Below are 27,884 nucleotides of genomic sequence, written 5' to 3'. Positions count from 1 at the left end.
GCAATGAAGTGCAAAATGACAGAAGTATTTCAATGGCACTTGAGCCACATTCATTGAGAGGGGCTCTCCCTCGTCAGTGAGGCAACACTCCAGCCTAAATGGGCACTAGAATCTTCTGACCTTTAAACTAGGACACAGCACTTCTAATCCGAATCTCATTCGCTCTTTGCACCCACTCCTGTATTTATGCCCCAGGCCCTTTCAGTTTTATTGGTTTGCTGGCTTCTCCCTTTACTTAGATATCTGGATTCCTGATTATTTCCCTGAAGAATTTATTTGCATTTATATACCAAATAAAGCATTAGTTCTTTCTCTGCTAAGAAGTTCTGCAAATCATCAAGGGGGTGTGTTAGGGAGGGTTCGGTTCTGGTAGCTTTCTAATATTGGATATATAATTTCTTTTTATCATTTTGTTCTCTCCTTGATATCACTAATAAAGATGTTCAATCAGACCTCACTTGAAGCTGATCTCTAGACATCACCCACCAAATCGTTACATTTTCATCTCTGATTGCCCTTGGGTATTACCACCTCTTAACAAGCTATTTCACTTCCACAGAGTGAAAAACAGGTTGTGGGAAGCATCGCACAGAGCTTTTTTTAAACATTGTTTGTTCTCATATTCAGACCACAATAAAGGCTTTTCCATGAACATGAGTACAAGGACCAGACTAGGCTGCTACATCAAAAAAATAGATTTAAAATGTAAAGTGAACAGCAGAATGAAAATAATCATAAAAGCACACTAAGGGCTGGTCTGCTTTACCATCCAAATATTACCAGTCTAGATGACATGAGAATCATGCTAAAAACAGCATGAGAAAGCATCAACTTGCATTTTCTAGCTGCCATACAGGAGCCCTCAAACCTGGAAGTTTTTCTAACAATGCAGCTCAGATAATTGACACGGTTCCTAAACCTCAAATAATTTTATTTGAATTATACCATGTATCCAATGTAATGGAAAGATATAGAGAAGAGAGATCGTAATGATAACCTCTCTAGTCCCTTACATTAAACTCTCCTGTAGTTATCAATAGACAGACAGACAGACACACATAACAACGTCTTTGTAATCACACCGTTCCTTATATCCAAGTGCTCATGGGAAACTAACACCTGCCACCCTTAACACTTTCTCATTAGATGCGTCTCTAAAATCTCAAGAGTATTGTAATTAGTTGCTTTATCAAACAAACAAAAATGTGATTTGGATGCTGTGAAAGGGATCAGTTCAGACAACATTTTGGATATAAGGTCTAATATCACCTCTTAGCTTGATGGTCATCACAAACACCATCAAAATAAAAGAATGGCCAAACGTTTTTTTTTTTTTTTTTATAAGTGTTCACTGGGGATATTCTCACCATTTCAATTGTATCTTAACAGTTCATGAAACACTATTAAAAAAAAAAAAAAAGACTTTCAGGTAGTGAAAATTTAGCAACTTCTTTGTCTAAAGCTTTGACAATGTATAAGATCTAATTTGCAAAGGAGCCGAAGTAGTATGAAGACCTTTCTTGTCTGCCTTTTCCCCCCCATTAAAAACAGAAGGTATTAATCACCCGGTTTCAAAGGCGGCTGACTAATGCTATTCACCAAGCAGGGCATTCTCACTAATGTGGCCCCATGAATAACTCTCAAGGCTTTTATCATGGCTCTGAGTGGACTCTTAGCAGCACAGTCTCTTGCTTTAGCAAACCCTCATCCCCTCAGGCTCCAAAAGGATTATAGATAGTGGCTGAAAGAAAGCATCATTGGTAAAAACAAAAGTTTTTAAGGAGACAAAAAATGGGAGCAAAGTGGACATATTGGAGACAAGTCATGATTCATGGCCTGTGCTGTGTTCTGCCGCTCTTTCTCTTACTCAATACACTCTTTAGTTTTACTGCTGGGTAAGAGGAGACCAGCCCAGTGCACTTCTCCTAGCAACCAATATCAGTCGGCAAAGAAGGCATGTCATCTGCTCAAAGGGAAAACGGAAGAATTTGGGGTCATACAAAGCCAGACACATGTTCTTTTGCATTTGATCCCAAATTGATTATCAAAAAGGATTCAGTAAATGCTAAATAATTCTGTTTTATGTGAATGTTAACAATCCATAGAACTAAATATCAGCTTGTCCACTTGCTAGATAGTAGAGTTTCAAATGCTGGTCCAATTCATTTCATTCAAATGTTCAGTTTTTCACTTTTTCAACATTCTCCCCTGTCCCCCCCCGACACACACACACACCACTACCCCAGCCTCTTATCCTTCACAGAGATTGCCCTTCCCAGATACATCCTTGCACCTACTGGCCTAGTTCTAATACAAAGATTATGTATAAACTCCTGTAGGACCCCATGTTCAGAGCACTTAAACTGAATCCTAAGACAGACTATAAAAACAAGTGCCTGGTTGTCTGATGGCACAGGCCATCTTTAGCGGCTGCTTAGGAAGGTAAAAACCACTTTCTGAAAAGAAAAGTTGAACCAACTTGGAATCAAATCTGAACACAATGAGACACATTTACTGGGAGCCTCAAGAATCTGGAGAGAGTTTCATAACATCCAGCTGAGGAACATCACAGGTGTTACAGTTTAACTGAAAAGAACAATAATCATTTATAGCCTGGAAAATGTTCTTCTTAAAATAAAAGTTGCCTGTGGGATTGTGAGTAGAGAGCAGGCATCAAACAACTCAAGTTTATTCATATCTTACAACCATGTGTGTATGGGGCAGGGGGAGAGGAGGGATCTTTGCCCAAACCCTGTACCCACATGTTGTACATATTCTTCTCATTCTTTTTCTCTTTCATTTTGTATGAGAAGTTGACATTATCCAGGCTTTCAAATCACGAAGGCGGGTTGAAACACTTAAAACCATACTTAGCTACAAAATCACCTACATGTTTTCATGACGGTGAGCGAGGAACTCCCCAGTTAAATCTGTTAGCACTTCTTTTCTGGGGAAATTATTAAACTGCATTTGTGAGGAGAAAAGGAAGCTGAAAAAATCAACTGAATGATGCCTGAAGATTTGCGAGTAGAGGGCTCAGATACCCTGGAAATACTCTTTCACTGTTAGCTCTTAACTCTTGAGAATAAGAGAATATCTCTTAACTCTTGAGCAGCGAAAAAAGTAGTTCTGGGACCATCAGATTCATGTTCTAACTCTTTACAGTCCATCCTGCATGAAGATAAAAGTGCCGGGGAATTGCTCAATTCCCTGGCATTTTCCTTTTCAAAGTTTACATCCTTCTTACTCAGTTTCTCTTCCAATCAATGAACCAGGTGGGGAGTGGTTCACGTGATTGGAATTTGGGTGAAGGTTTCTTTCTGTAGTTGTTGACATTTGAAGGTACTTTATTTTTTTTTTTTTAAGATTTGTTTTTATTTATTTGACAGACAGATCACAAGTAGGCAGAGAGAGACAGGAGGAGGCAGGCTCCCTGCTGAGCAGAGAGCCCAATGCAGGACTCGATCCCAGGACCCTGAGATCATGACCTGAGCCGAAGGCAGAGGCTTTAACCACTGAGCCACCTAGGCGCCCCTTGAAGGTACTTTAGAATAGACAAGCTGTTGCATATTTTTTTTTTTTAAGATTTTATTTATTTGTCAGAGAGAGAGGGAAAGAGAGCGAGCACAGGCAGACAGAATGGCAGGCAGAGGCAGAGAGAGAAGCAGGCTCCCCGCCGAGCAAGGAGCCCGATGTGGGACTCGATCCCAGGACGCTGGGATCATGACCTAAGCTGAAGGCAGCCGCTTAACCAACTGAGCCACCCAGGCGTCCCAAGCTGTTGCATATTTAAGGAGGGGAAGGTGAAAAGCCTTCCCTAATTTAAAAGATCAACAATGTACTCCATCAATAACTACACTATTATTTGACAATAACATTAGAGTTCACATTAAAAATACAAACACATCTTAGAATGCCTGTTGCCAGGTTCATACTGAATTTCCCTTAATTTAGTGTTACCCTGAAAACTATATTCTATAATTATCAGATATGCCTAAATGATTTAATTTAACTGTATTTTAGCATTTGCTAGTATTTGGAAATAAATATTATAAAACTTTAAAGTGTGCCCATAACCTTGATTTATAACATTAATAACTTTTTTAAAGATTTTTTTATAAGTTTATTTGACAGAAAGAGACACAGTGAGAGAGGGAACACAAGCATGGGGAGTGGGAGAGGGAGAAGCAGGCTTCCCGCTGAGCAGAAGCCCTATGTGGTACTTGATCCCAGGACCCTGGAATCATGACCTGAGCTGAAGGCAGCTGCTTAATGACTAAGCCATCCAGGTGCCCCTATAACCTTTTCTTATAAAGAAAACTTCTTCATTTAATCTTTTTTTGAAAACCAAAATTTCCTTTTTTGATACCTATGAGCATTTTTAATTTTTTAATTTAATTTTATTATGTTATGTTTGTCGCCATGCCCTACATCATTAGTTTTTGATATGGTGTTCCAAGATTCATTATTTATGATAAGCTATGAACATTTTAATTGTTTGTAACTTACATAGGTTTTAGACAAATCTTCTAAACAAAAAATGGTTTCAAATGGGGGTGCCTTGTTTAAATTTGAAAAGACATGTAATGGCATAGCTGAGTTATATTCCATGTTCTCCAGTTCATTTCCAAAAAGACTTGGAACCAAAAACTAGGACAAAAGATCCCACATCAATCCTTACAATGGAAATTAAAAAGTGGCTATTAACCCTACCTCCTGAGCTGAAACTGCTGGGTTGCATATGGTTCTAGTTACAGTGGCCATAAAGTAAGTACATTGGCTTAAGACTATTGTTTTCTCAATATTATCATTTTTTAATTCAATTCATTAATAAAGAAACCATGGGTTCTACTGGTCGTTAATGGATAAAAGTGGATATAAATCGTTAAGACTAGGGAATTTGGCCTTACATCCATACTCCCATCATGAAGCCCACACCAAAATACAGGGTTATACCCTATGTGGATTGGACAATAAAGGATTATTTTCAAAAAGATGGATGTGTATGGTTTGGGATAATTTTTTTTCAGGCTAAATTTTCTCCTCCAATTGTACTCAAACATAATCATAAATGATAAAACATTAAACAAAATTACTTACAATAACAGAATTTAAGGCTAAGTGGATTCTGGAGATTACACAGTAAAGTAAGGATCTAAAGTCATACAATTAATTAGCTGGAAAGCAAAAGCTGCAGTCTAGAGCTCCTGGCCACCCGAAGTGTGTGGTCTTCCACAATAGTAATGATACTGTTTTACTCAGATTATACCTTCCGATATATACAACCACTCAATATGGAAACCTCATTAATGGATAATTGTCAAAATTATGAGAATCAACGTGTATACTAACTGAAAGAAAGAGAAGTGGACTGGAGAAAAAAATATGAGAGCCGACTGAATGTTGATATTCAAAACAATATTTTCTGTACTAGTAATGTTTACTTAGAACAAAGTAAGTTTGTCTTATATAATATTGATCTTCATGGTACTCTGCACCAAAAGCACCAAGTAAAAAATATTTTGGATAATATGAAAATCAGTCAACATGAACCAAAATGCAGGTTATTATGAACATGCTCTATTTGTTAAATTGCTATTTATAGTAGGCCTCTCTTGTTTATTCCTTTCATTCATAATGCCACTCTCTTGGGAATCCCATTTGTTCTGTAATCAGCATATGATGCAATGGAAATGCACCTGTCATAGCACGTTTGTCACAGTTGCATAGGTGTGGCCACAGATGATTGCCCTTAAGAGGCAACAGAAGTTCTTAATCAGTCACCTGAAGACCCATGCTTGAAAGATTATCTGAAAATTATGAAATGCATCTTGAAGTTCATACTTAGTTTGATAGCCAAAGTCCTCTTAAAATTACTTGTAGATGATACTGGAAAGGGAATAATGATATAATAAAAATAATTAGTAACACCTAAATGGTGCTTATTAAGTAACAGGCACTCTTCCGAACGCTTCACATATAATTTCTCTACACAGATATATGTGTGTGTTTTCTTATATATATATATACACATTTATTCCTCACACCAACTGTCATGACATACATATTATCAACACGCCGATTTTACAGATAAAAAGGCATAAAAAGTTTAAAATATTTATTCGGACTCATTCAGTAGTGTTTGTTGACTGAATCAGTACTCTTACACTCTGTGCCTTATGGACAAACTATGTTACAATTCCACTAGATTTCTTGCCTTTGCCTTAGCATACCTTTGTCATCGCATGTGCCACTCCTCCTATTATTCCTTTTGCTTTAATGCAATTTCCAATCTTTCTGCCTACTAAAGTCCCACTCTTCCTATAAGTGACTTGTTTGATCCTGACTTCCCTCAGATTGCACCAGCTGGAAATCATCTATTCCTTCTCTGAGTTCTCACACTATGTTGTGTATATCTTCAACCATTTATCAGACACTACTTTTGCTTTAGTGATTCAAACAGGTGTTATCTTCTCTTCTAAAGGGTGATCTTGGTGAAGGTGGGAACCATTTCACAGGTCATTATGCTCCTCACAGGGCGTATAGCCAGTTGCCTTGTTTATAAGCGATGCTCAGTAAGCATGTGCTAAGTCAAATAAATAACCTCAACACATCTCAAGCTATTACTCCTGTTGACATGTTCAGAAAATAGTTAGTCATTTCAGGAACAAGAGTGTCGAACTCTTCTAAAAGAGTTCCAGGGCTGAGAAGTAGGAAAGAGTCTCTCCAGAGAAGCATGGTATAGAGATAAACATCTCTCTACCCTAGCTACAGCTCTACCATTTCGTAGCAAAGGAATCTGTGACAAGGCACATAAAATCACTGAGCTTCAGTTCTCCATGTGTCCAACCAATGGCAGAGCGGTATTGCATAGCTGCAAAAATTTCTAGCTCTGAGGTGCTATCATTTCCAGGATTTATATTATTATTGAAGTCTCTACTAGAAGTGAAAAGTTCAATTTGGGTTAATTTCATTTGAAAGACTTTACAGGGTGATTGGAGAAGACTTAGAAGACAATCACTGGTGGGATTAGAAATCAGCACCGATGGAAATTTAAGGTGTATTATTACAATATAAAATTGTTTCACTATAAAACACCATATCCAACTCATAAAGGCCACCCAATGTTTTCTTTTCAAAGTGAATTAAAATACATTCATCTCATACATCGCCAGTAGGAAAGTAAAATGGCACAGTTGTTTTGGAAAACAGTCTTGCAGTTCCTCAAAAGGTTATACATGGAGTCACCATATGACCTACCAACTCCACTCCACGTTAACATCAAAAGAAATGAAAATATAGGTGCGCATAAAGATTAGTACACAAATGCTCACAGCAGTATTATTTATAATAGACAAAAAATGGAAACAACTCAAATGTCCGTGAATTGATTAATTCAAAGGATAAATGATATGAAATAGTACTCTGCAAGAAAAGTAATGAAGTATGGATACGTCCTGCAACGTGGGTGAGCCTTGAAAACATTAGGCTAGGGAAAAGAAGCTAGTCACAAAAGACAGATAGTACATGATTCTATCACATGAAATGTCCAAAACAGACATATGTACAGAGACAGAAAGCAGACTAGTGGCCTCCCAGCACTGGCAGAGGGGTGGTAGATGAGGAGTAGGATATAGGGTTTCTTTTGTTAGAGAACAAAAAAGTTCTAAAATTAGATTGTACTGATGGTTGCACAATTCTGTGAATATGCGAAAAACCACTGACTTGTATACCGTATGTAGGTGAAGTGTATGGTATATGATCTACATCTCAATAAACTTGTTGGAGAAAAGAAATTTAATTAGTAAAACAGAGATGTCTGTGTTGGCCCTTATCTCAGTTTAAAAAAAAAAAAAATAATGCATTTTCCAGTTAAGACCCCTTTGAATTTTATTCTTAAAACCAAAAGTGGGTCTATAAAGACGGTCAAACATGTCTAATTCCTGACTATACTTCAGTTTAAGTCAATGGCGATCAACGGGGCCTTGGATATGATGATTGCAACAACAGATAGGGTAGGCCACTGTCTACTACTGAGGTATTACTTTTAATCTTCCTCTTCTTTTTCAGCTATTATTGAGACATATATTTGGAGACTAATTATAGAAGTAATCCACTTAATTGTATATCTAAAAATTCACTTTTCTGTTGCTAATGCACACATGGAAAGCTGCCCTAAATGTACACAGAAGTCTCAACTTCTAAACCATTATGTAAGTCATTATATAAGTCAACACTCCTTAGTGGGGAGGGAACATGTATGCCCCTAATAAGGCGCAACAGAACCATTTAAAGGAGTTCTCCATTTATATATATACCGTTCAATAATGTGTTAAAAACACAGCAGTGTTAGTGTGGGGTGGGGGGAGAATGGTCATGAAAACCACCATGGCAGAAAATATTCTTGGTTTGACGGAAAAAAAGTCTAACAGAGCAAATGGTCAATTCTCTATCTTCTGCCATGTGGAAAGCAGAACATTAAATCACCAAAATTCACGATGTCACTTATGTCAAAATACACATGTTTGAGAATCCTCTCTGTCTCTCACTAGGCTCACAAACACAGGTGCCCACACACAGACCTCAAAGTAAATAAATAAACCTTGTTCAGATGGTAAATGTCTCATGTGTTGAGAAGGGCATGAATATAAACATCTCAAAAACACCCCATGAGCACATTTTAATTTACTCAACAAATATTTGAATATCTACTATGTGTCATCCAGTGCTCTAGGCACCACAGGAACATTCTTAAGCATGACAAACAAAACTAAGTCTCTGCCCTAGGAGCCCAGTGGAAGAGTCAGACAATAAACAAACATTTCTACCTGCCTATTGTTGGGAGAAATTTTTCCATGGGTCTTTCATGTTTCTGCACATCTTGCTAACAGAGCCACTAATCCCCTTTACTCCAAATGATCTTTTCAAGTATATTTACATACCAAATAGTCTTCTAAAATTGGTGGTGAGCTCTCTTGAGAGCAGAAGGCAGATTTGCTTATTATCCAATATAGTCAAGGCAATGTCTTCCTCTGGGGCAAAGGTTAGGCAGTTTCCTTATTGCCTTTTATAAAACATTCAGGTTCCCAAGATCTGGGTTCCTTGGCCATGTGACTAACCCACTATGTGTGTGTCATCTCCCTCGGCCACACAGCACTGCCTCCAAATCACTTCAGGGACAAGGTAGATTGAAATGAACATAACATCATCCTCCTTGCTCTGACATGACTAATGAAGCCCATCATCTCTGATCCAGATATCTCATTTCTCCTCCCAGCATTCATGAAGTTGTGGCACTCTTAATTTCTTAGCTTACAAGTAGAGTAAGGTGCCAGCCCCTTCATTGCTGTTTACACACACAAACACACACACACACACACTTCCGGGAGGTGAAAAGAGCTACAAGAAAACACTGAGACAGGTAAAGGAGGCAGCCCAATACTGTTTCAAGGGAAGTAATTTTAGTTAGGGATGCCCATATTTCTGAAGAGATGTTATTAGATAGGGACTTGTTAAATCAATTGAAAGATTTGCCCACGGAAAAATCTGAGGAATCACGTTTCAGTTAGCAGAAAGAACAAATGCAAAAGCCCTAAGTCAGAAACGGAACATCAAAAAGGAAAGTTTTAAATTTAGGTGTGGGGTGTTGAGCAGATGAGGTCAAAGAGGCAGAAAGGGGCCTGAATAATCTTGTAAACCATTGTGAAAAGTTCTGAGTAGATGCCTTTACACGATTCTGGGCAGGAAGCTGCCATTATCTTACTTCTATGCTTTTAAAAGGTCCCTCTGGCTACTGTGGAACACTAAGGTGGATGGGGATTTATGCAGGTATTGGAGGAGCAGAAGTGGAAGCTAGATAATCATTTCTCAGGCTATTGTAATAGTCCAGTTTTTTACCAGGATGATAGTGGTAAAATAGTAAGAAATGTTTGTTATCTTATTATTTGAAAATGTGTCAAACAATGTAATGGATGGGATGGGAGATGGATTAAATAAGGGATGGGGATTAGGACAGCATGAGCACAGGGGATGTATGGAAGTGCTGAATCACTATATTCTACACCTGAAACTAAATAACACGTGTTAACTCGCTGGAATTAAAATAAAAACTCCATAAAAAAACAATACATTGGATGCTTAGAAGAATGGATAAATGGATATCTATGAGGTAATCAGGTATAGTAAAATAATGCTAGAAACTAGGAGAGGATACCTGAGTGTTCACTGCACAGTGCTTTCATCTTTGCTGTATGTTTGAAAATGTTTAAAATAAAATGTTGGGGGGAAATCACAAATATGCACATAAGATCATTGGTATCAAGATATATTTCAAAGTGTTTACTCACAAGTTGGATATGGACTATGAGAATAAGTCAAGAATGATTTCTACTTTTGGGTCATGAAAAGCTCTGTAAATAATGATTCATTTACTGAGCTGGAAATGACTAGAAAGAGAAGAAGATTCTATCCTCAGCTTGGGTTTGGTATTTTTCCTTTTTTTTTTTTTTAATGACATATAATTGACATATTAGCTTTAGATATGCAACATAGTGATGTGATAATCTGTATAGATTGCAAAATGATCATCACAGTATGTCCAATTACCATCCAAGTTTGATATATTCTTATTAGATCAGGCAAAAATGTCCAGTAGTCAGCTAGATGTGCGAAACACTGTTCCAGACAGTGGAGATACAACAGTCTATATTAGAGCCAAGGTGCAGTCTCATGGAAGCTATATCCCCCCACACAACGATTTACAGCAAGGTGAGAATCATTAGCATTAGGATGGACTTAAAACCTATATGATTAGGTAAGAATTCTTAAGGATTAGATGCAAATGGAGAAGAAAACACTAAGAATTGAGGCATAGGTTATCACAAAACAGTTTTGAATTAGAAAGAGGTATTTGGGGGTGCCTGGGTCCTGGGATCAAGCCCTGCAACGGGCTCTCTGCTCAGCGGGGAGCCTGCTTCCTCCTCTCTCTCTGCCTGCCTCTCTGCCTACTTGTGATCTCTGTCAAATATGTGAACTCTATTTGTCAAATAAATAAATAAATCTTAAAAAAAAAAAGAAAAGAAATAGGTATTTGGGGTGAATATACTAAACATCAGATGCTATATTAGAGCTCTGTGATGGTATAACATACACTTAAAACATTGAAAGAATTGATGGGAATTCCCCCTTAAAAGACTTTACATAAACATTCATTCATGTTTTATTCAATAATTTTTTAAAAAGAAAATCAATATCAATATTAATGTATTAATTTAGATTGATAGGTCTATAGGTCTATACCTAGAAACACTGTAAGAAGCTAACAGTATTTTTCTTTAGAAATAAATCTATAAAGTGGCACTCTGTAAATTTCCATTGTCTGTTTGAACTCAGATCAGTAGACTTCCGTTCGCCTAACTGGTAAAAGACAGGATCAATGCTAAATAAGTTTGCATAAAGTTGTATGGTATTATAACTTTACAGATATATTTGGCTATATCTAAGGGTAGAACATTATTAACGTTTCTCCTTTAAAGGCATATTTTCTAAATTGTTGTTCAAGAAACATATCTTCTCCACTCTTCAACTGTGTTTCTAATTCTTTCCACCATGGTCCCCCCCCCAAAATAGGGGGAGGAGAAGTAAGAAATGAAGGAGAAAGAGGAAGAGGAGGAAAAAGGGGAAGAGGAAGAGAAATAAGTAAAAGGGAAATTTTTTTCCCCAAAACTCATAAAACCAGATTGTACATCAGAAGTCAATGTGTCTCGTACAGACTGTGGGGAACTGCTGAAGCAGCTATCACTAGACACACACCTCTCACATAACTAAGTTCCCTTCATTACTATATATGTATCCGAGTATATGCACTGTGCATCATAGCAATATTTTGATTGTCAAAGATGCTATTTTATACAACTGCTCTGGGATGAGATAATCAGAATTGTTATTATTATTATTTTCTATAAACTTGACCTTTTTTCTTCCTTTAAGATATTCTTTTTTACGTTCTAAGGAATCCTTTTGGTTTATTGGTCCTCATGTTGCCTAGAATCAAAGGTTATTCAAACAAAGCCAAGTGGAAGTGATATTTCTACATAGTTGCAAGAACAAATTTCAGGTTACTTATATGCAATTTAAGTTCTGAAATGGACTACATATGGCTATGATAATGAGCCCATTACTAAAAGAAACACTTTAGCAAAATGTATAAACCTGTATGAGATTACACATCTACATTATGCACACACATTATTGTTATCTCCCCAAATATCTTGTGGGCCATTTTCATTTAAGAATAGTTAAAAATTAAAGATAAGAACAGTATTCTCATTTTAAAAACATCTTTTCACAATTACTGCAATATTACTAAATTGACACAATGCACAGGAAGTTGATGTAATTAAAAAGCATTGTAGTAATTTATTTTTAGTTCCCTGTAAATGACTGTAAAAACATAGTATCACCTGAAAATAAAGAAAATCTAGAGAACAAAAACTAAACTCAACATGTATTCTCCCATGGAACAATAAAGAAAAATATGCCTGTGGTTCATGAATCTGTATTAAATGAGAAAATCTTTATTTATATCCCAAATAGAAAAGTTTGTCTGTAGTTCCCAACTAACTTAATGTTTATTCTCTACGGATTCCTACAGACATAAGATACTGAAAAATCATAAATAATATTAGCACATATCTCCTAGGAGGAGGCAAAACTCCAACATTTTTCATATACTATAAAAATGCACATATAAATAACCCACCAAGCAAATTTCAATGCAAATCTATGTATCATTTGTCACTGAATAAAATTAATTTCTCTGTCTAGCACAAGGATAGTCAGTATATCTTTGAAATGGTAAAAGCATCTCTAAATTTGAAATTCATGGGGAGAATAAACACACACTTCTAAGAAGGATAATAAGTAAATAGAAATCATAGAATCCTGGAAGAGAAAGAGCTTAGAGATCCTACAAACCAAGCCCCTCATTACATATGTGAACGCTCCGTCCCAGTGTTGAAATAGCCTAGAGGGCAGTGTTGTCTACATCCCAAATTTTCAACAATCCCCATGGAGAGGCTGTCATCATTCTGGAGTAAACCAAAGGCAGCCCAATGTCAAATGTATGCTTTATGCACTCATTCAGTAAGTGTCCACAGCTTCCTTTGCTTTAGAAGTAGTAGATGCTAATACAAAAACTAGTTTCACGCACACACAAATTTACCATTCCCTTTTATTGGGCATTCTCACTACATTGCCATGAATTTTGCAGCACAATTTTGATTCAGACACAAACTTCCCCTTTATCCTATAATGTTAAATCAAAACAAAGGTCCTAGGTGTGTCTCTGGGGCAGGAGGGGTGAGGTAGGGCAGGCGAGAAGGAAGAAGGGAGAGAGGAAAAGGAGGGAGGGAGTCAGCCTGGGAGGGAGACAGAGAGGGAAGGAGAGATGATGTCTTTCTACTGCTGTTCCAGCAAGCTGGTTAATTGCATTTGTTTCATATATCTCCAAACACCCTGGTACATTAATTACATTCTGTAACACCAAGCTTTTCCGATTCCCTCTGTCACTTCCACTGAGCAATTTAATTGTATTCCTCTTAGCTACACACTAATTCAAAAAGAAAGGAAAGAAAAAAAGAAAAGGAAAGGAAAGAAAAAACAACTTGGTGATAATTCTGTAATATAATATATAATTTTTATATGCATTCCCGGTATGGAAATATGTAAATTCATGGCTTATGAGGCTATAGTATCCAAAAAAGTTCTATCAAAGTCTTCTTATCATGATAATCAAACACACTTAGGAGAAATATGTAAGCCTTTTGGTTGGGGCAACGTAAATGTACTGTAAAGGTAAATGTATTGCGGAAGAAAATGTATGGTGACTGATTAGGTATGACTATGGATATTGTCACAGTGTGAGTCACAGTGATTAATTCCTAAACATCTACTACTTGGAAGGGAAAAAGAAAAAGCAGTGTGCCCACATGAATGCTTTGCCTCCTATTGCTGGGGGCAAAGGTACTCCTGTAGTCCCTGATTGAAAACAGCCACGTGACAGTAGGTAAACTCATCTGCACTGCTTCATGTTTATAGAAAGTCTTCCTGTTTGTATCTTCCGATGGACTGGGTTCTGCTCAGCAGCAGCTGCTAGGAACAAAGTTAGCTCCTACAGGCGGGCAAAAATAGGCAGTGTCCCAAAAAAATGAATTCGTCCACAATGCAACCGCTGAAAGAAAGTTTATGTAGCAACAAGCTACTATGGTGGCTCAAATATTTGGACCGACACACGGATTCTTTACAAGTACAATAGTTACAGATCTAAAGTCCGACAATCCACATTCTCAGGAAAAACAACAACAATAACAACATGCTCTACTCTTCTCTTTATACATAGTCTTTCCATTGATTTAAAAATTAAGGTCTCTAGAAGGTTAATACCAAATGTTCTTTCGACTTTCTTCTTATAAACAACAACAACAAAAAGCATGTTAATGATTATTTCCGCACATCATTCAAAAGAGCTACGTTTAAAAAAAAAGAGAGAGAGAGATTTTGCAATCCTCACACCAGAAACTGACATCCTGTGAAAATATCCCAGGAAACCATAGCTGAACAAAAGACAGGAGAATCGGAGGTGGAATGCTATCTGCTTGACAGACTGACTCAACCTAGAGGGAGACACCTAGGGCACCCGTTTCAGATCCCCATTGTGTTCGCCACTGGGGACTGAGCTGAGTGTTCTGTGCCCACAGCCGGCCCAAAGCTTATGTTTTCCCCTTCCTGGAGCCTCGCCCAGTCTTACTTTTGACAGTTTTCTCCCCAGGATCTGAATGCTTGATTCTGATTTCACACTAGAAGAGCACTCAGCCACACACAAGTGACACCCATTGATCCCTGAGACATCCTGCCTCGAATTCCTAACCCACTGAACCTTCACTGAAGTGTCTATTACTATTTTTCTTCACTTGAATTTCTAAGCCAAAGTTCAGATACAGGAACAAACACCAAAAGGGAGTAGGCACAAGCGTATCTGAGAGATTTGCTTAAATATTCCTTTTTCCAACTAGACCGGGAGCCTATTATTTATGATCCAACTCCTCAATTAAGTAAATTACAACAATAACAACAATAGGTGACTACTAACACGTTCCACCTGCAGCAGTTTAGAAACAAAGACTTAAAACCTCTGCCCCCCAGAAGCCCCCGTGCCTGTTCAAAAGGGACTAACAGACATAATGTCATTTTATTTATAGCCCACAAGGCACTCAGAAAGAAATGGTTTTTGGGGGTGGGGGGAAAGGAGAAAAGTATTTTCAACTTACCGTCAACCCGAACGTATAAAAATCCACAGAGCAGTAGTTGTGTAAACATCAGCCGACTCATTTTGACATATTAAAAAGGATCCAGATTGTTTAAGAAACCAATCCCAGAGAGCAAAAGTACAAAAATAAGTATCAAAAAAAGAGGTAGGTCCAAAGTTTAGACTTTCCTAGATGCTAATTAAAGTCAGGAAGAGCAAATCGCCAAGATGAGAAGGGGTTAGTGGAGAGGTCTTGAATGGGGCACGTTTAGATCCATCCAAATTAACAGAGGGCACTCCAAAAGCTGCTGTATTTCCACCCTCTGGCTTCCTAAATTCCCACAAATTCAGCCCAGCCGGAGGGATTATTCAAGTGTGTCTAACCCTCTCTCCTCAGGCTCCTTTGCCATCCAAAGCCAAGTTCTTTCTTCAGAAGTCAAGAAGATGAAGGGGGAGGAAAAAGACCTAATTCCTAGAAAGTGTTCCACAAACTTGCCAGCGCGCTGCCGAAAAACCATTGGCCTGCCTACGGGTGTTCTTTCCCCCGTCTCCTTCTCGGTAGCAGCTCCACGTCCAGAGTTATTTTATTATTATTTTTTTTTTTTTTTCACTTAACTTCCATAATAAGGATGTGTCAAAGCAACACTTTGCAGGCGGGCCGACTTGGCGGGCCTCTCCGTTGCAGCCTCGTTGCCTCCCGCCACCACCACTCCGGTTTCCGAAGGAGAGGCAAAGAGCAATCAGGACGACTCGGGTGGAGAATCCGAACTCCTACGAGGTGGGGCTGCAGCGGAGGGAGGGAACGAGGGGCAGGGCTGAGGCAGCGGCCACCCCCGCGGTGCCGCCTCACGGACGTGCCGGCGGCTGCGGGCGGCTGCAGAACCGGGCGAGCCGAGCCGGGAGCCGGGGAGCGGGCGCGGAAGGGAGCGCGCGGTGCAGCCGCCTGGCGCGGTCCGGCCGCCGGCCGGGGTCGCAGCCGCCGGTGCCGCCGCCGCCGCTGCTGCTCCCGCGGCCACGCAGCAGAGCGTCCGCCTCCTCCTGCAGCTGCCGAGAGTGGAAGGACTTAGAGGAGGGAAGGCGAGGAGGCGGGAGGGGTGGGGAGGAACGAAAGCTGCTCGGAGTCTGCCCCGGGGAGGGGGGCGGGGGTGAGGAGGGGGTGCGCCGAGCTTTCCACCTCCGGAGTCCGCCGCCCGCACGTGCAGGGGACGCCAGCCCGCTGGGCAGTCGGCGCGCGGAGGGGAGGGGAGCCGAGACTCCTTGCGGGACGGAAATTAACAAATTTGGAGCCCGAGCCACCGGTCAACTCCTTCCCCCTCTCCGCGCCTCCTGATCCCGCCCCCGCCCCCCACCCTCCTTCCAGCCCTGGGAGGGGATAGGTGGGCTCTAGTCTCCTGCTCCTCGCGGCGTCCCGTTTAATGGGCAGGTAATTTTCTCGGTGAGTGATTTCATGGAAGCCCTGCCTAATTACTCATCCCTCCGTCTGCCCGAGATGCACGCGCTTTCTGGAAGAAGATCATCCTCCAGGACCCAGGGCGCAGCCTCATTGCCCGTTAAAATCACACAAACACTCACTCTTCACCTTTTAGCAAAATGAGAAGCTGAAAGGGAGGGAGAAAAGGAAAGGAAACAAAATATAACCACCTTTTGGAGCGGAAAGGTTGTGTGTGGGTGCTTCCTAGGTCGTTAAAAAGGCACAAGGAAAAAAAGGGGGTGTTGTACAGAAATCTCTAGCATCTAGGGGTTCGTTTTAGCCAAGATGTATGGCCCCCTGAGGAATCCCGGGGAGAGGAGGGTGGTAAAGGGGTGGCATCCCCTCTTATGTTACTCAGGTGCCTTATGATCCCTCAAAGATGAGTTTGACGCGGGATGGTGGGATGGATGCAAGGAGTTCGGGAGAAAATGCTTAGGTTGCGGAGAGGGGATCAGAGACTTGGGGGTGAGGGGTGCATGCGAACCCCTTATCCTACAGAGACTAGCACCTCTGAAAGGAAATTCGGAAAACACAGGATGGAGGAAAGCTGAAAACCCATCGAGCTAAAAGAAGCTCAAAAAGAGCCGAGTTCCAGCCCAAAAATGACAAACCCTGAAAATAAAGGCAAAAACCACCAAGTGAATGCCATCAGGACCGGGGATGATTATGGAGAGCCACGTTAGATCAAAGGGATGCCAGTGTCTGCGGTGCCCCCGGTGTGGCCGGCGTGGCCAGGCCCACGTGTGATCACAGGCTCACTGGTAGCTGTTTGATGCTTGTTCCAGTGATTGGAAGGCGGGTTATGGGAACTCACGCAGGTCCCCGAGCCCTGCTAAATGTTGGATAGTGAGTCTTTAGTTCCCCCTACTGGAAAATATTAGGAACAAGGCCCTCCGTTTGAGGTGGCTGCAAGAAGAGCCTTTTGTTTGGTGGATATGTTTTGGTGTTGCCACTTAATTTAGCTCTCCCTTGGCTATTATGGAGATGATATTGTGTGTTTCCAAAAAAAAAAAAAAAAAGAGAGAGAGAGAGATGGTCAGCGATGCTTAAGCAATTAGGAGAGTTCTTACGGCATCTCAGCATGCTGGAAAATTATGGTGATGAAATAGTCTTGCAAAAGAATAAAACCACTTTTCTTGTGAACCATTAAGAGTAATTTCAGCACACTTTTGATCTACACTATTTAGTTGTAAAATTTAAAAAGTGCATTAATGTGCTGAAGTTAAATCACTTGAATCCTCACAGTAATGTTTCTGACCTGTGTTACTGTTTACCACTCTGTGAAAGTAAGACTAAACATGTTCTCGTGTTTTTTATTTTTGTTTTGTTTTTTTTTCCCCCAAATGGCCAAATCTAAATTAATACCGTGGTCTGGGAAAAACCCCAAAATTCGTTGGAGTAGCATCTCTCTTATCTATCTGTAATACTGAAAAATGACTGATAATTCTTTAAACATGTATTTTAAATGTTTGGACTAAGATTTCAAGTAAGGAACTATAAAGTCTACCTCATTCCTCTAAATAACGTACCCCCCTCAACACACACACACACAATCTCTATCTCAATCAAATTTCCTTACATGTGTTCAATAAAAATACTCTGACACTAGAATCTCCCTAATAATGCAGGAATTAAAATGATACGGATTTTAAGCCCTTAAACTTCAACATAGATCTCAGAAAGGAAGATATTAGAACATTTTACCTGGAAGATTTTTCTCATGGCTATTAATTTATAGGACAAAAGATAGATTTAATTTTATACTTGATAGACCCACCATCTATAGATGCTTTTCCTTAAGTGATCTATAAAATCACTCAGAGGTGGAAAGGTTGTGTGTGGGAAGAAGGGGAGATAGGTTGGAGGAGAATGACCTACCATTTACTATTGTCCTCTAGGGCAGAAAAGTGTTGCTTCGTATCTTACAGAGAGTTGTCCTTCTGTAAGATTGTCCTTCTGTCCTTCTGTCCTTATTCTTCTGTAGAATATGACGAATGAACTCATGGGGAGAAAAGGCTTATTTAAAGGAAATCCCTGTGGTTATATTTCCTCGGCATTTTGAGCCAAGCATCATCATTTTGCATTCATAATACTTTTATCTACTGAAAATGGCAAAGAAGGCCAGTGATTTCTGTCTGGTGCCACTTTTTGCTAGACATTACCTACCTTATGTAGTAATGTCTATAACAAAGGAATTTTGGACTCCATGTTTTTTTGCTTTTCTCCAAGATAAGTTCATAAGTGATATTTTAAAAGAATGTATTGTCAGTATCTTATTTGATATTAAATGTGACTCAGGAAAACTGATGTGCTTTTTTTTTTTAAGAATCTCATACCAAGTGATGGTTTAAGATTATGAGCAAAACTCTTCCACTGTCAGCAACAGTGAGAGTCAGCAGACAGAAATGTAATACAGACAATGTTAAGTCCAAGGGGAACAAAGACCTCTCCTTCTGGAAGATTTGATAAGATCCATATTAGAGAAATGTGTATATTTCAATTATATTTAGCATACTTCTAGTGAGCACTGTGTAAAAAATTGATGCTCACCCTATTTTTTTTTCTTAAAGGAAAATCTTTAAAACCTGAACACGTGACTAGAAGTTGGAAATTCAATTTTATCGGTGCTTTTGCTTCAAACACATTTTTTTAAGGTTTTCAGTAAGACAGAAAGCTAGAAATTACTTCAAACAATGAAGCCCCACCACCACTAAATCAGAGAGTGGAGGACACAGAAAATTAAGTGACCTGTTGGTTTCAATATCTTTCCAAATTCGAATTGCTTTTTCTCCTCCAAACAAGCAGCTGAATAGAGAGATGTACATAGAAATCTAGGCTCCTTTTATGTAAAACTTGGAATGGTATTATTATGTACTCAAAATGTGCCTACCAGATAAATATATATTTTAATACATCCAAAGACAACTGTGTGTAAGAGACTATAATTAACCCTAATTTGGGTAAGGTGATCAAATGGCCTTCTTTGTGATTGTACCTCTAAGTTGGCATTCATGGAGAACCATACAACACTCATCTGAAGGCAATCTGCACAATATAGGACGGAAAATAGTAAATATTTCTTTTCCATACCAGATTCTTCAAAAATGTGGTATAAATAGAAAAACTCCAATCCATTTTTTTCCCCACTCTTTCCAATACATGCTTGTTATGACTGTAAGAGAGTATATACAGGCAAATCAAAGGTTTGATCCAGGATGATAATTTCAGTGTCTGCCTCCACACGGTAAGCAGGTACTCTGTGTCCGGGATTTTTATAGTTTTTAAAAATTCGCCACAGTGTTTAATTCTTGGAAAAGTTTCATTATGTGGGTGATATCATTCCTATTGTGCAGATGAGAATACTGAAGATTACATAACTCACCCAAGTTAATAAAAGGTGCAGTACTCCTTTGAATCCAGATATGACCACAGAATCGATGCTAAGTGTTAGGCTCTGTTTCCCAGGATTTATTGGAGATACCCTCCACATTATAGAAACACTTTAATAAATTGCTTTGATTGATAAATTTAAGAAAATTCCTGATGCACCAAAAATACGGAAATATATAATCAGTCTTTGTTTTCAAAATTGAAGAATTTTTTAAAGCCAAGAGATCACTATGTGTTATCTGTTCAGTTTCAATTCTTCTGTATAAGATTGTCTTAGTATACCATACAGAAACACCACGTTTGGATGAAAGGTATGGGTTGTAATCTACAAAAGGATAGTAGACAATTAAAATAACCAGAGTATTAAAAATCCAGATCAGAGAAGGATGAGTCATTCCGTCCTATGTTTTTTTTTATTAACCTCCACCTTATTTCAAAAGTGATTTGAGGGAGGCAAAATAAATTATTTTTCTTCTGAACTATGTTCCAAGTATCTAATTTCAATTAATTCACTTTCAAGTATTCATCAATACTTTTACATATATAGTAAGTTTGCCTACCTAGGTATCTATCGATGATTCTCATACTTTGGGTACATTACCTGTAATTATTAAAATATTCTGTTTTTAGAAATCTGGAATTTAAGCTGACTAATATATAGCAATCTTTCATAAAAATAATGTGTTTCTTCACAAATACCATCACTTGTGATCAAGAAGAATAGTTTTCTTTCTTTAGAATTAATGTCAAATTGGAAAATCTTTTTCTATCTTGATTGAAAATTTGAGTGATACTTTCAAACTTAACATCGTTTTTGAATCAATAAAATATTAGAGTAATGTGTAATATTGAGGCATAATTTGTCTAAGTGTGTTCACCTTAAAATCTGGAATTTTTAAAAACACATAGAAACATCCCCAAGTTCCTTGAAAATATCTTATCTTCATGATGTTAAGTTGTCCATTCCACATTCCACAGTTGTCCATCCCGCTGCCATACCTTCATTTGAGTAATCTGTGAACCCCGAACCTCTGCCAAAGTTTAAAATTAGCTCTCTGGTAGCACAGATGATAACCTCTCACCTAGATTAAAAAAGTGTTTTTATAAAATAAGCAAAGTTGTCAACCTCACAAGCTATAAGCACAACTCAGTCCTCTAACTGTGACAGGCTAGGATTTGCACGTGTGCGTGGTCGTTTTTTTGTTTTTTGTTTTGCTTCATATTTTATTATCTCTATTTAAAGCTTTTGAGTTCTTATTTTAGTATATAGCCTAATTTCAATGACGTTAAATAATACACTTTTTGCTATTTTTACATCACAATATCGTGAACCAAAGAAAATCCCTTTGATTCTTTGCCAAATTATTTCAAGTCCATCTGCTCCAATCTGGGCTTTGTATAATTGAATTTTAGCAATGCATAACTGTAATCCTAATAAGGAAGACTTTTAAAAATCTGAAAGAGAATTCCTGTTGTTCTTAAAAAGAAGGGATCGTAAAAGATGTGAGAAGATGCTTCTCCTATCTATAGGTCTCAGATTTTTACACTTATCTGCTCACTGAGTGTCTTTCAGACCTATTTAATAATGGATTCTTCAAATGCAAAAGAAGTTGCTTATTCTCCTTCACAATAATATTGTGGAATTAATCCAAGGGCACATGTAATCCAATTGAACTGACTATGTTTCTATCATACAGAAGAACTAATCTGTTTGGGAGCAGATTCTGGTTTTCTTCCAATATCCAAATTATCTTATTTCTGCCTGATAAAATAACTTCTGATTGCTTATGGAGTACTTGAAGTCCTTTTATTGCAATGAATACTAGGTTTTTAGTTGTTAAATACCATCAGGAAGTCTAGATAATATTGTTTTGCTTAAAAATCTGAGAGATATAAATACACATTGTCTTCCTTAAGTGTCAGGTGGATGTGATAGCCACTACACTATGGAAACCCCTCCATGTCTTCCTTAAGTGATCAAGTGAAATATATGGATGAAATCGTCATGGTCCAACTTTACAGACAAACCTGCAAATGAAAGAATAATAGGACATATAAATCACTTCATGTCAAAATATTTGAATTTGGATGAAAAGTCTCTCTTTTAACCAGTTTCTACTGATTCATCTTTTACTTAATAAAAAGGAGTATAGAAATAAAAAATATTCATAATTTCAGCTTTTCTATTATATACAAATACTGTTGTCAAGGGACTAATGGACTAAATGATTCAGATTGAAAAATGTTAGTACAATTTTTGACAGCTTAATACAAATTGTATAGTTCCCTATTGCAAAGCTTGTTTTCATTTTTAATATTTTGTCTTTATTTCCAATAACTAGTTCCTTACATTTAATAGGAATATGAAATTTAAATTTTATCTAATATAAGATATGTTGGGCATCTACATTAATTCATGGTTTTTAACAATGAAAATTTTCACCAAATCTCTGTCCTTTAATCACTGTCTTTTTTTTTTTTTTTTTTTTCAAAGATTACTCATTTAGGATCCTTTCCTTCAGTGATTTGGCAAACCTGAGTGTTTGAAGTACTGATTGTTATAGACGGGGCCAGTGAAAATTATGTGGCATGATGATCACTGAGAGGGATAAGCTTGCCTCTGTAGTTGGCTTAAGCCCAGGTTATTACTTATCTATTATTTAGTTTCTTCCTTCTCCACTTCCCACCAAACACACGCATTAAAAAGACGTTATATCAGGGCACCTAGGTGGCACAGTTGGATGGGTGCCCGGCTCTTGGTTTTGGCTCAGGGTGTGATAAGGTCGTGAGATTGAGTCCCTGGCAGGCTTTGCATACAGCACAGAGTCTGCTTGAAAAATTCTCTCTCCCTCTCCTTTTTCCCTTCATCCTGCTCTCTCCCTCTCTTTCTTCCGAATGAATAAAGAAATAAATCCTAAAGAAAGGAAAAAGGAAGTTCTATCACAAGGCTGGATGAACATTTACAGGTCTCTGGTTATTTGTTTTCCAGCCTTCATTCTGAATCATGTTTAAACTATCAAAGGGACATGGAAATTTATTTTAAAGACTTCCCGAGTGGCGCCTGGGTGGCTCAGTGGGTTAAAGTCTCTGCCTTCGGCTCAGGTCATGATCCCAGGGTCCTGGGATCGAGCCCCGCATCGGGCTCTCTGCTCAGCGGGGAGCCTGCTTCCCCATCTCTCTCTCTGCCTGCCTCTCTGCCTACTTGTGATCTCTGTCTGTCAAATCAATAAAATCTTAAAAAAAAAAAAAGACTTCCGGAGATTTTACAATATTCTTAAGTAAACCATTCACTGTCATCAGGAAAATTTTAGTTTTCTCTAATCTGAATCTGAAGTAGCCTTTCTACTCCATTATCTCTGCTAAAAGGGATGATGAATGGGTACCTACCTGTGGAAAGATAGAGCATGCTGGCTAATAGCTCGTGCTCTGGATCGAGCAGATCTGGGTTCTAATCTTGGTTCTACCACCCACAATGTGATCATAACAACCGCCTCAACTGAAACAAAGATAATAATTGTCCACTCAGAAGAGCATTTGGATGATGCGTTGAAAGGCCTTGGCACAAAATACATCTGGTTTCAGACACTTCGGTCATTGGAGTGTACTAACGGATCTCTGTGTCATGGTAGCAGAGACAATGCTGGTGTTAATCCAGAATCATCTTCTCTTCTTTCACTCAGAGCTTGGCCAAATTCCCCACATGCCCCAGCTTCCCTTGCACTTAAAGGAGATCATGTGATTGAATTCTACCCATTGGAATATAGGGATTTCTAGGTCTGGCCTGTAACATACCTCCCATACCATCCTCAGTGCTCTCTGACTATTCTATCATTTACTTAATGTCAAATCCTGGAGAAAACACTGAGTGACCAGAGGGAAGAAATGAATCCCGGAATGACAGTAAAGCACAGACTATCTCACTTTCTTTCAAACACTTGAGACTATGAACTGAACAATGAATAACTGATAATGTGTTAAATTATCGAGGTTTTAGTATTCTTTATTTTAGCACGTAGCTTGTACTAACAAATGCGATCAGCTCCTTTGAATTTTGCCTAAAGTATAAATGGAAATGCAATATATTTCTTCACAGGACATTAAACCATGATTAATGTTATAACAATTAAATTATAATAATACCTAAGTTTTTAAAAATAATTACAATGTGGCAAGCACTATAATCATTTATGTCGATTGTCTAAATTATCACAGAGCATAAGATAGTGATATTATTTTTAGTCCCATAATTCAGAGTAGTTAATGTAACCACAAATGGATGAAGAAATTTTGAAAGTGTCAGAATTTGAAACCTAGATGGTGTCAACCAAACTTGTAATATCACTGAGAATCCGCTAGGTTATTCTATTACAGTTTTCTCACCTTTTTTTCATTGTTACTCCCTTAAGGAGCATGTTTAGACATTTTGTTTTCTAATCACCTCTCCATGGAATTTTAATACCAGACACTGTATATTTGTTTATGTATTATATGCATGTATGCACTTTATACATTAAAAAGTGAGATCTTATTTTGTCACCAAGAACCGATTTTACATTACTCCCATTGAGAATGCATATTCTACACATACAGACAATTCCCAAATCTCAAACAACAAAGGTTATTTCTTGCTGTATTGTGAATCTACTGGGGGCTCTGCCCTACATCATTCTCATTCCAAAGCGTAGTTTGCTGGGAGAACCCATTTTCTAAACAAATGGAAAGGCAGAATATGGCTGTTAAATCCTCTGGCTGGAAACAGATGGCACTATTTCTTATATTTTATGTTTTGTTGCCAAAGGAAGGCACAAGACCCAGCCATTCACCCTTCATGAATGGCAGAAAGCTGGAAATATTTGTTGAGCTGCTCTATTTACTATTGCACATATCCATCTCCTATAGATGTATTTGCTTTTGAAAGGAATTATGTAAATTTATTATAGCAATATGGGTCATCACAGATTGAAGAGAAACCCTGTTTGACTACCATATGATTCTGGACTGGGTTGAGAAGTAGTCCCCAAATTCATGTACACTTAGAACCTCAGAATGTACTCTTATTTGGAAATAAAGTCTTTGCAAGTGTAGTCAAATTAAAATGAGTTTATAGTGGATTAGGGTGAGAGCCCTAATCCAATGACTAGTGTCCTTACGAGAAGAGGGTGGGCACCTGGGTGGTTCAGTGCATTAAGCATCTGACCCTTGGTTTCCACTCAGGTCATGATCTCAGGGTTGTCAGACTGAGCCCTGCTTTGGGCTCCGCACTGGGCATGGAGCCTGCTTAAGATTTTCTCTCTCCCACTTCCTCCCTCTAAAAGAAGAAGAAGGAGAGGGAGAAGAAGCAGGAGGAGGAGAAGGAGGAGGAGAAGGAGGAGGAGGAGAAGAAGAAGAAATTTAGATGCCACCGGGAGCAGATAGCTACGTGAAGACAATGGCGAGATTGGTGTCAGGCTGCTGTTTGATAAGAAATGCCTGTGGCTCTAGAACTCTGGAAGAAGCCGGAAAGGATTCTTCACCAGAGCTCAGAGGAGTATGGTTTTGCCACACTTTGATTATCTAGCCTCTAAAATTGTAAGAGGAAATTTCTGTTGTTATAAGCCACCAAATTTGTGGTACTGCCTTACAGCAGCCTTAAAAAATTGATATAGCCATTACCTATTTTAATCAATTCAAAATGGGAGCATAGCTTTTTAGTTACTAGAGCCAAGTGAAGAGGTACCGGGTGGCTCAGTTGTTAAGCAGCCAACTCTTGTTTTTTTGGGTTTGTTTTTTTTTTTAATTTTATTTTTTTTAAACATATAATATATTTTTACCCCCAGGGGTACAGGTCTGTGAATCGCCAGGTTTACACACTTCACAGCACTCACCATAGCACATACCCTCCCCAATGTCCATAACCGCACCCCCCCAACCCCCCATACCCCCTCCCCCCATCAACCCTCAGTTTGTTTTGTGAGATTAAGAGTCACTTATGGTTTGTCTCCCTCCCAATCCCATCTTTAACTAAGGTCATGATCTCAGGGTCCTGAGATTGAGCCCCAGGTCTGGCTCTGTGCTCAGCGGGGAGCTTGCTGGAGATTTTCTCCTTCTGCCCTCCCCCCGCACCCCCTGCCACATGCCCTCTTTCATCTGCAAGCACTCTCTCTCTCTCTCTCAAAATAGAAAAATAAAATCTTTAAGAAAAAGATTTTATTTATATATCTTACAGGGGGGAGGGGCAGAGAGAGAGGGAGAGAAGCAGACTCCCCACTGAGCCAGGAGCCCCACTCGGAGCTGGATCTCAGGACGCTGAGATCATGATCTGAGCCGAAATCAAGAGTCAGATACTTAACCAACTGGGAGCTACCCAGGTGCCTCGATATATAAAATCTTTAAAAATAAAGCCAAGTGGCTAGATGGCAAATTAGTAGAGGCCTTTGAAAATAATGGTGATATGCATTATATATCTATTTAAATCACAAGTTTATTCTACATGTATATGTACACAAATAGACACATATATATCTAAATTCAAAGGAAACTAAATTAAAGAAAAATTTAAATTTAAAGAGTTTATTTGAAAAGATCCATTTTAGAATTTGAGAACGGAACGGTAATCTTAAAGATCATCTATCATAATCTCATTATACAGCTCAAGGATAAGAGGGCAATTTAATTTAATAATAGACATCTTATTCATAGATTGGTCTTTTAAAATGTATATTAATTTAACCAAGCCAATTTTAGAACTTAGATATTGTCTTTTGTTAATTGTTATTGTAATTGCCAGTGGTTTCTGATTAAAATCTATTATATACATATTAGCACATTTTAAATTCTTGTCTAATTAGAATTTTCAAAACAAAAAAGTAACTCTATATAATGAAAATATTAGAAGAAATAGTAAAGTCTATTCTGTAGTCTCTATGTGGAAATATAAATAACAATATTTGGTCCTGGTTTTAGTGATGTTTGTTACTGAATGCCTCTGCAAAATATAACAAAGGTTATCCCAGGTCCAGATCTGGACAAATGCCTATGGCAGTGAATAGAAGACGTAAGTCATTTCCTCTGTTGATTTCTGGAATGTAGTTTGAAAGAGGGAGAAGCCTTCACTCTCATCATTTTGCAGCTCTCGTTTTAAAATAAAGAAAAGAATTAGCCAAATCTCAGCTTCCACATCACTAGTTCATTTCCTCCATCAGTTTTCTTCTATGTTCTAAAAAACAAAGTATTCTCCAAATTTAGAAGCTCCTGAAATTACCAAACACGTGACCTATCCTGGCAACTTTTTTCATATGCACAGTAGCTCTGACCTCCGCCAATCACCATGATCATTAACAAGTAGCAATAAATACACCTACCCCCCAGAGGAAAAAAGATATGGAGCCTCTTACCAAGTTGAAGGAACGTAGTCTCATCAGTCTGTTACTTTCAGTCTAAAGTAACATCCATAATAACAAGGACTGAAATGTACCACAAGCTATTTTATACAGAGAAATGTACATGGAGTCCAGCCAAAATCTGAACCAACTTCATAGATATGCCATTCACTGATACATTGTACAGTACTTAATGCTATGCCTTGCACCAAAACTTCAGTATGAAAGGGAGGTGGTGGAAAGAAGAAAGAATTTATCAGCTGTCTTATAGTCACCAAAGTAAAAAACAAAACAAAATGAAACAAAACAAAACAAAAACAGAAAAGATAGATGGTAGAAGTTTCTGGAAAAGTGTGATACA

General features: G+C 38.4%; 1 protein-coding gene across 24 annotated transcripts in view; it reads right to left on the bottom strand.

Moving 5' to 3' along the window:
- The window catches only part of ROBO2 (roundabout guidance receptor 2), a 1,669,704-nt gene that overhangs the window by 570,158 nt on the left and 1,071,662 nt on the right, over positions 1–27,884 (bottom strand). For 4 of the 24 annotated variants that reach the window (XM_032878036.1, XM_032878047.1, XM_032878048.1 and 1 more), the window contains exon 1: positions 15,327–16,027. The exons of 17 other annotated variants lie outside the window; for them this stretch is intronic. In XM_032878036.1, the coding sequence (XP_032733927.1) occupies positions 15,327–15,387 (61 nt within the window). In that variant the 5' untranslated portion in view covers positions 15,388–16,027. Of the gene's footprint in view, positions 1–15,326; positions 16,028–27,884 lie in introns of those variants that run through there. 3 more of the 24 variants (XM_032878052.1, XM_032878053.1, XM_032878054.1) reach the window with 1 other exon arrangement.

Source organism: Lontra canadensis, unplaced genomic scaffold, assembly GCF_010015895.1.
Source record: "Lontra canadensis isolate GAN:19392208 unplaced genomic scaffold, GSC_riverotter_1.0 scaffold62, whole genome shotgun sequence".
Classification (NCBI taxonomy): domain Eukaryota; kingdom Metazoa; phylum Chordata; class Mammalia; order Carnivora; family Mustelidae; genus Lontra; species Lontra canadensis.
Note: the sequence above shows the minus strand (reverse complement) of the source record. Positions and strands in the feature narration are given on the sequence as shown.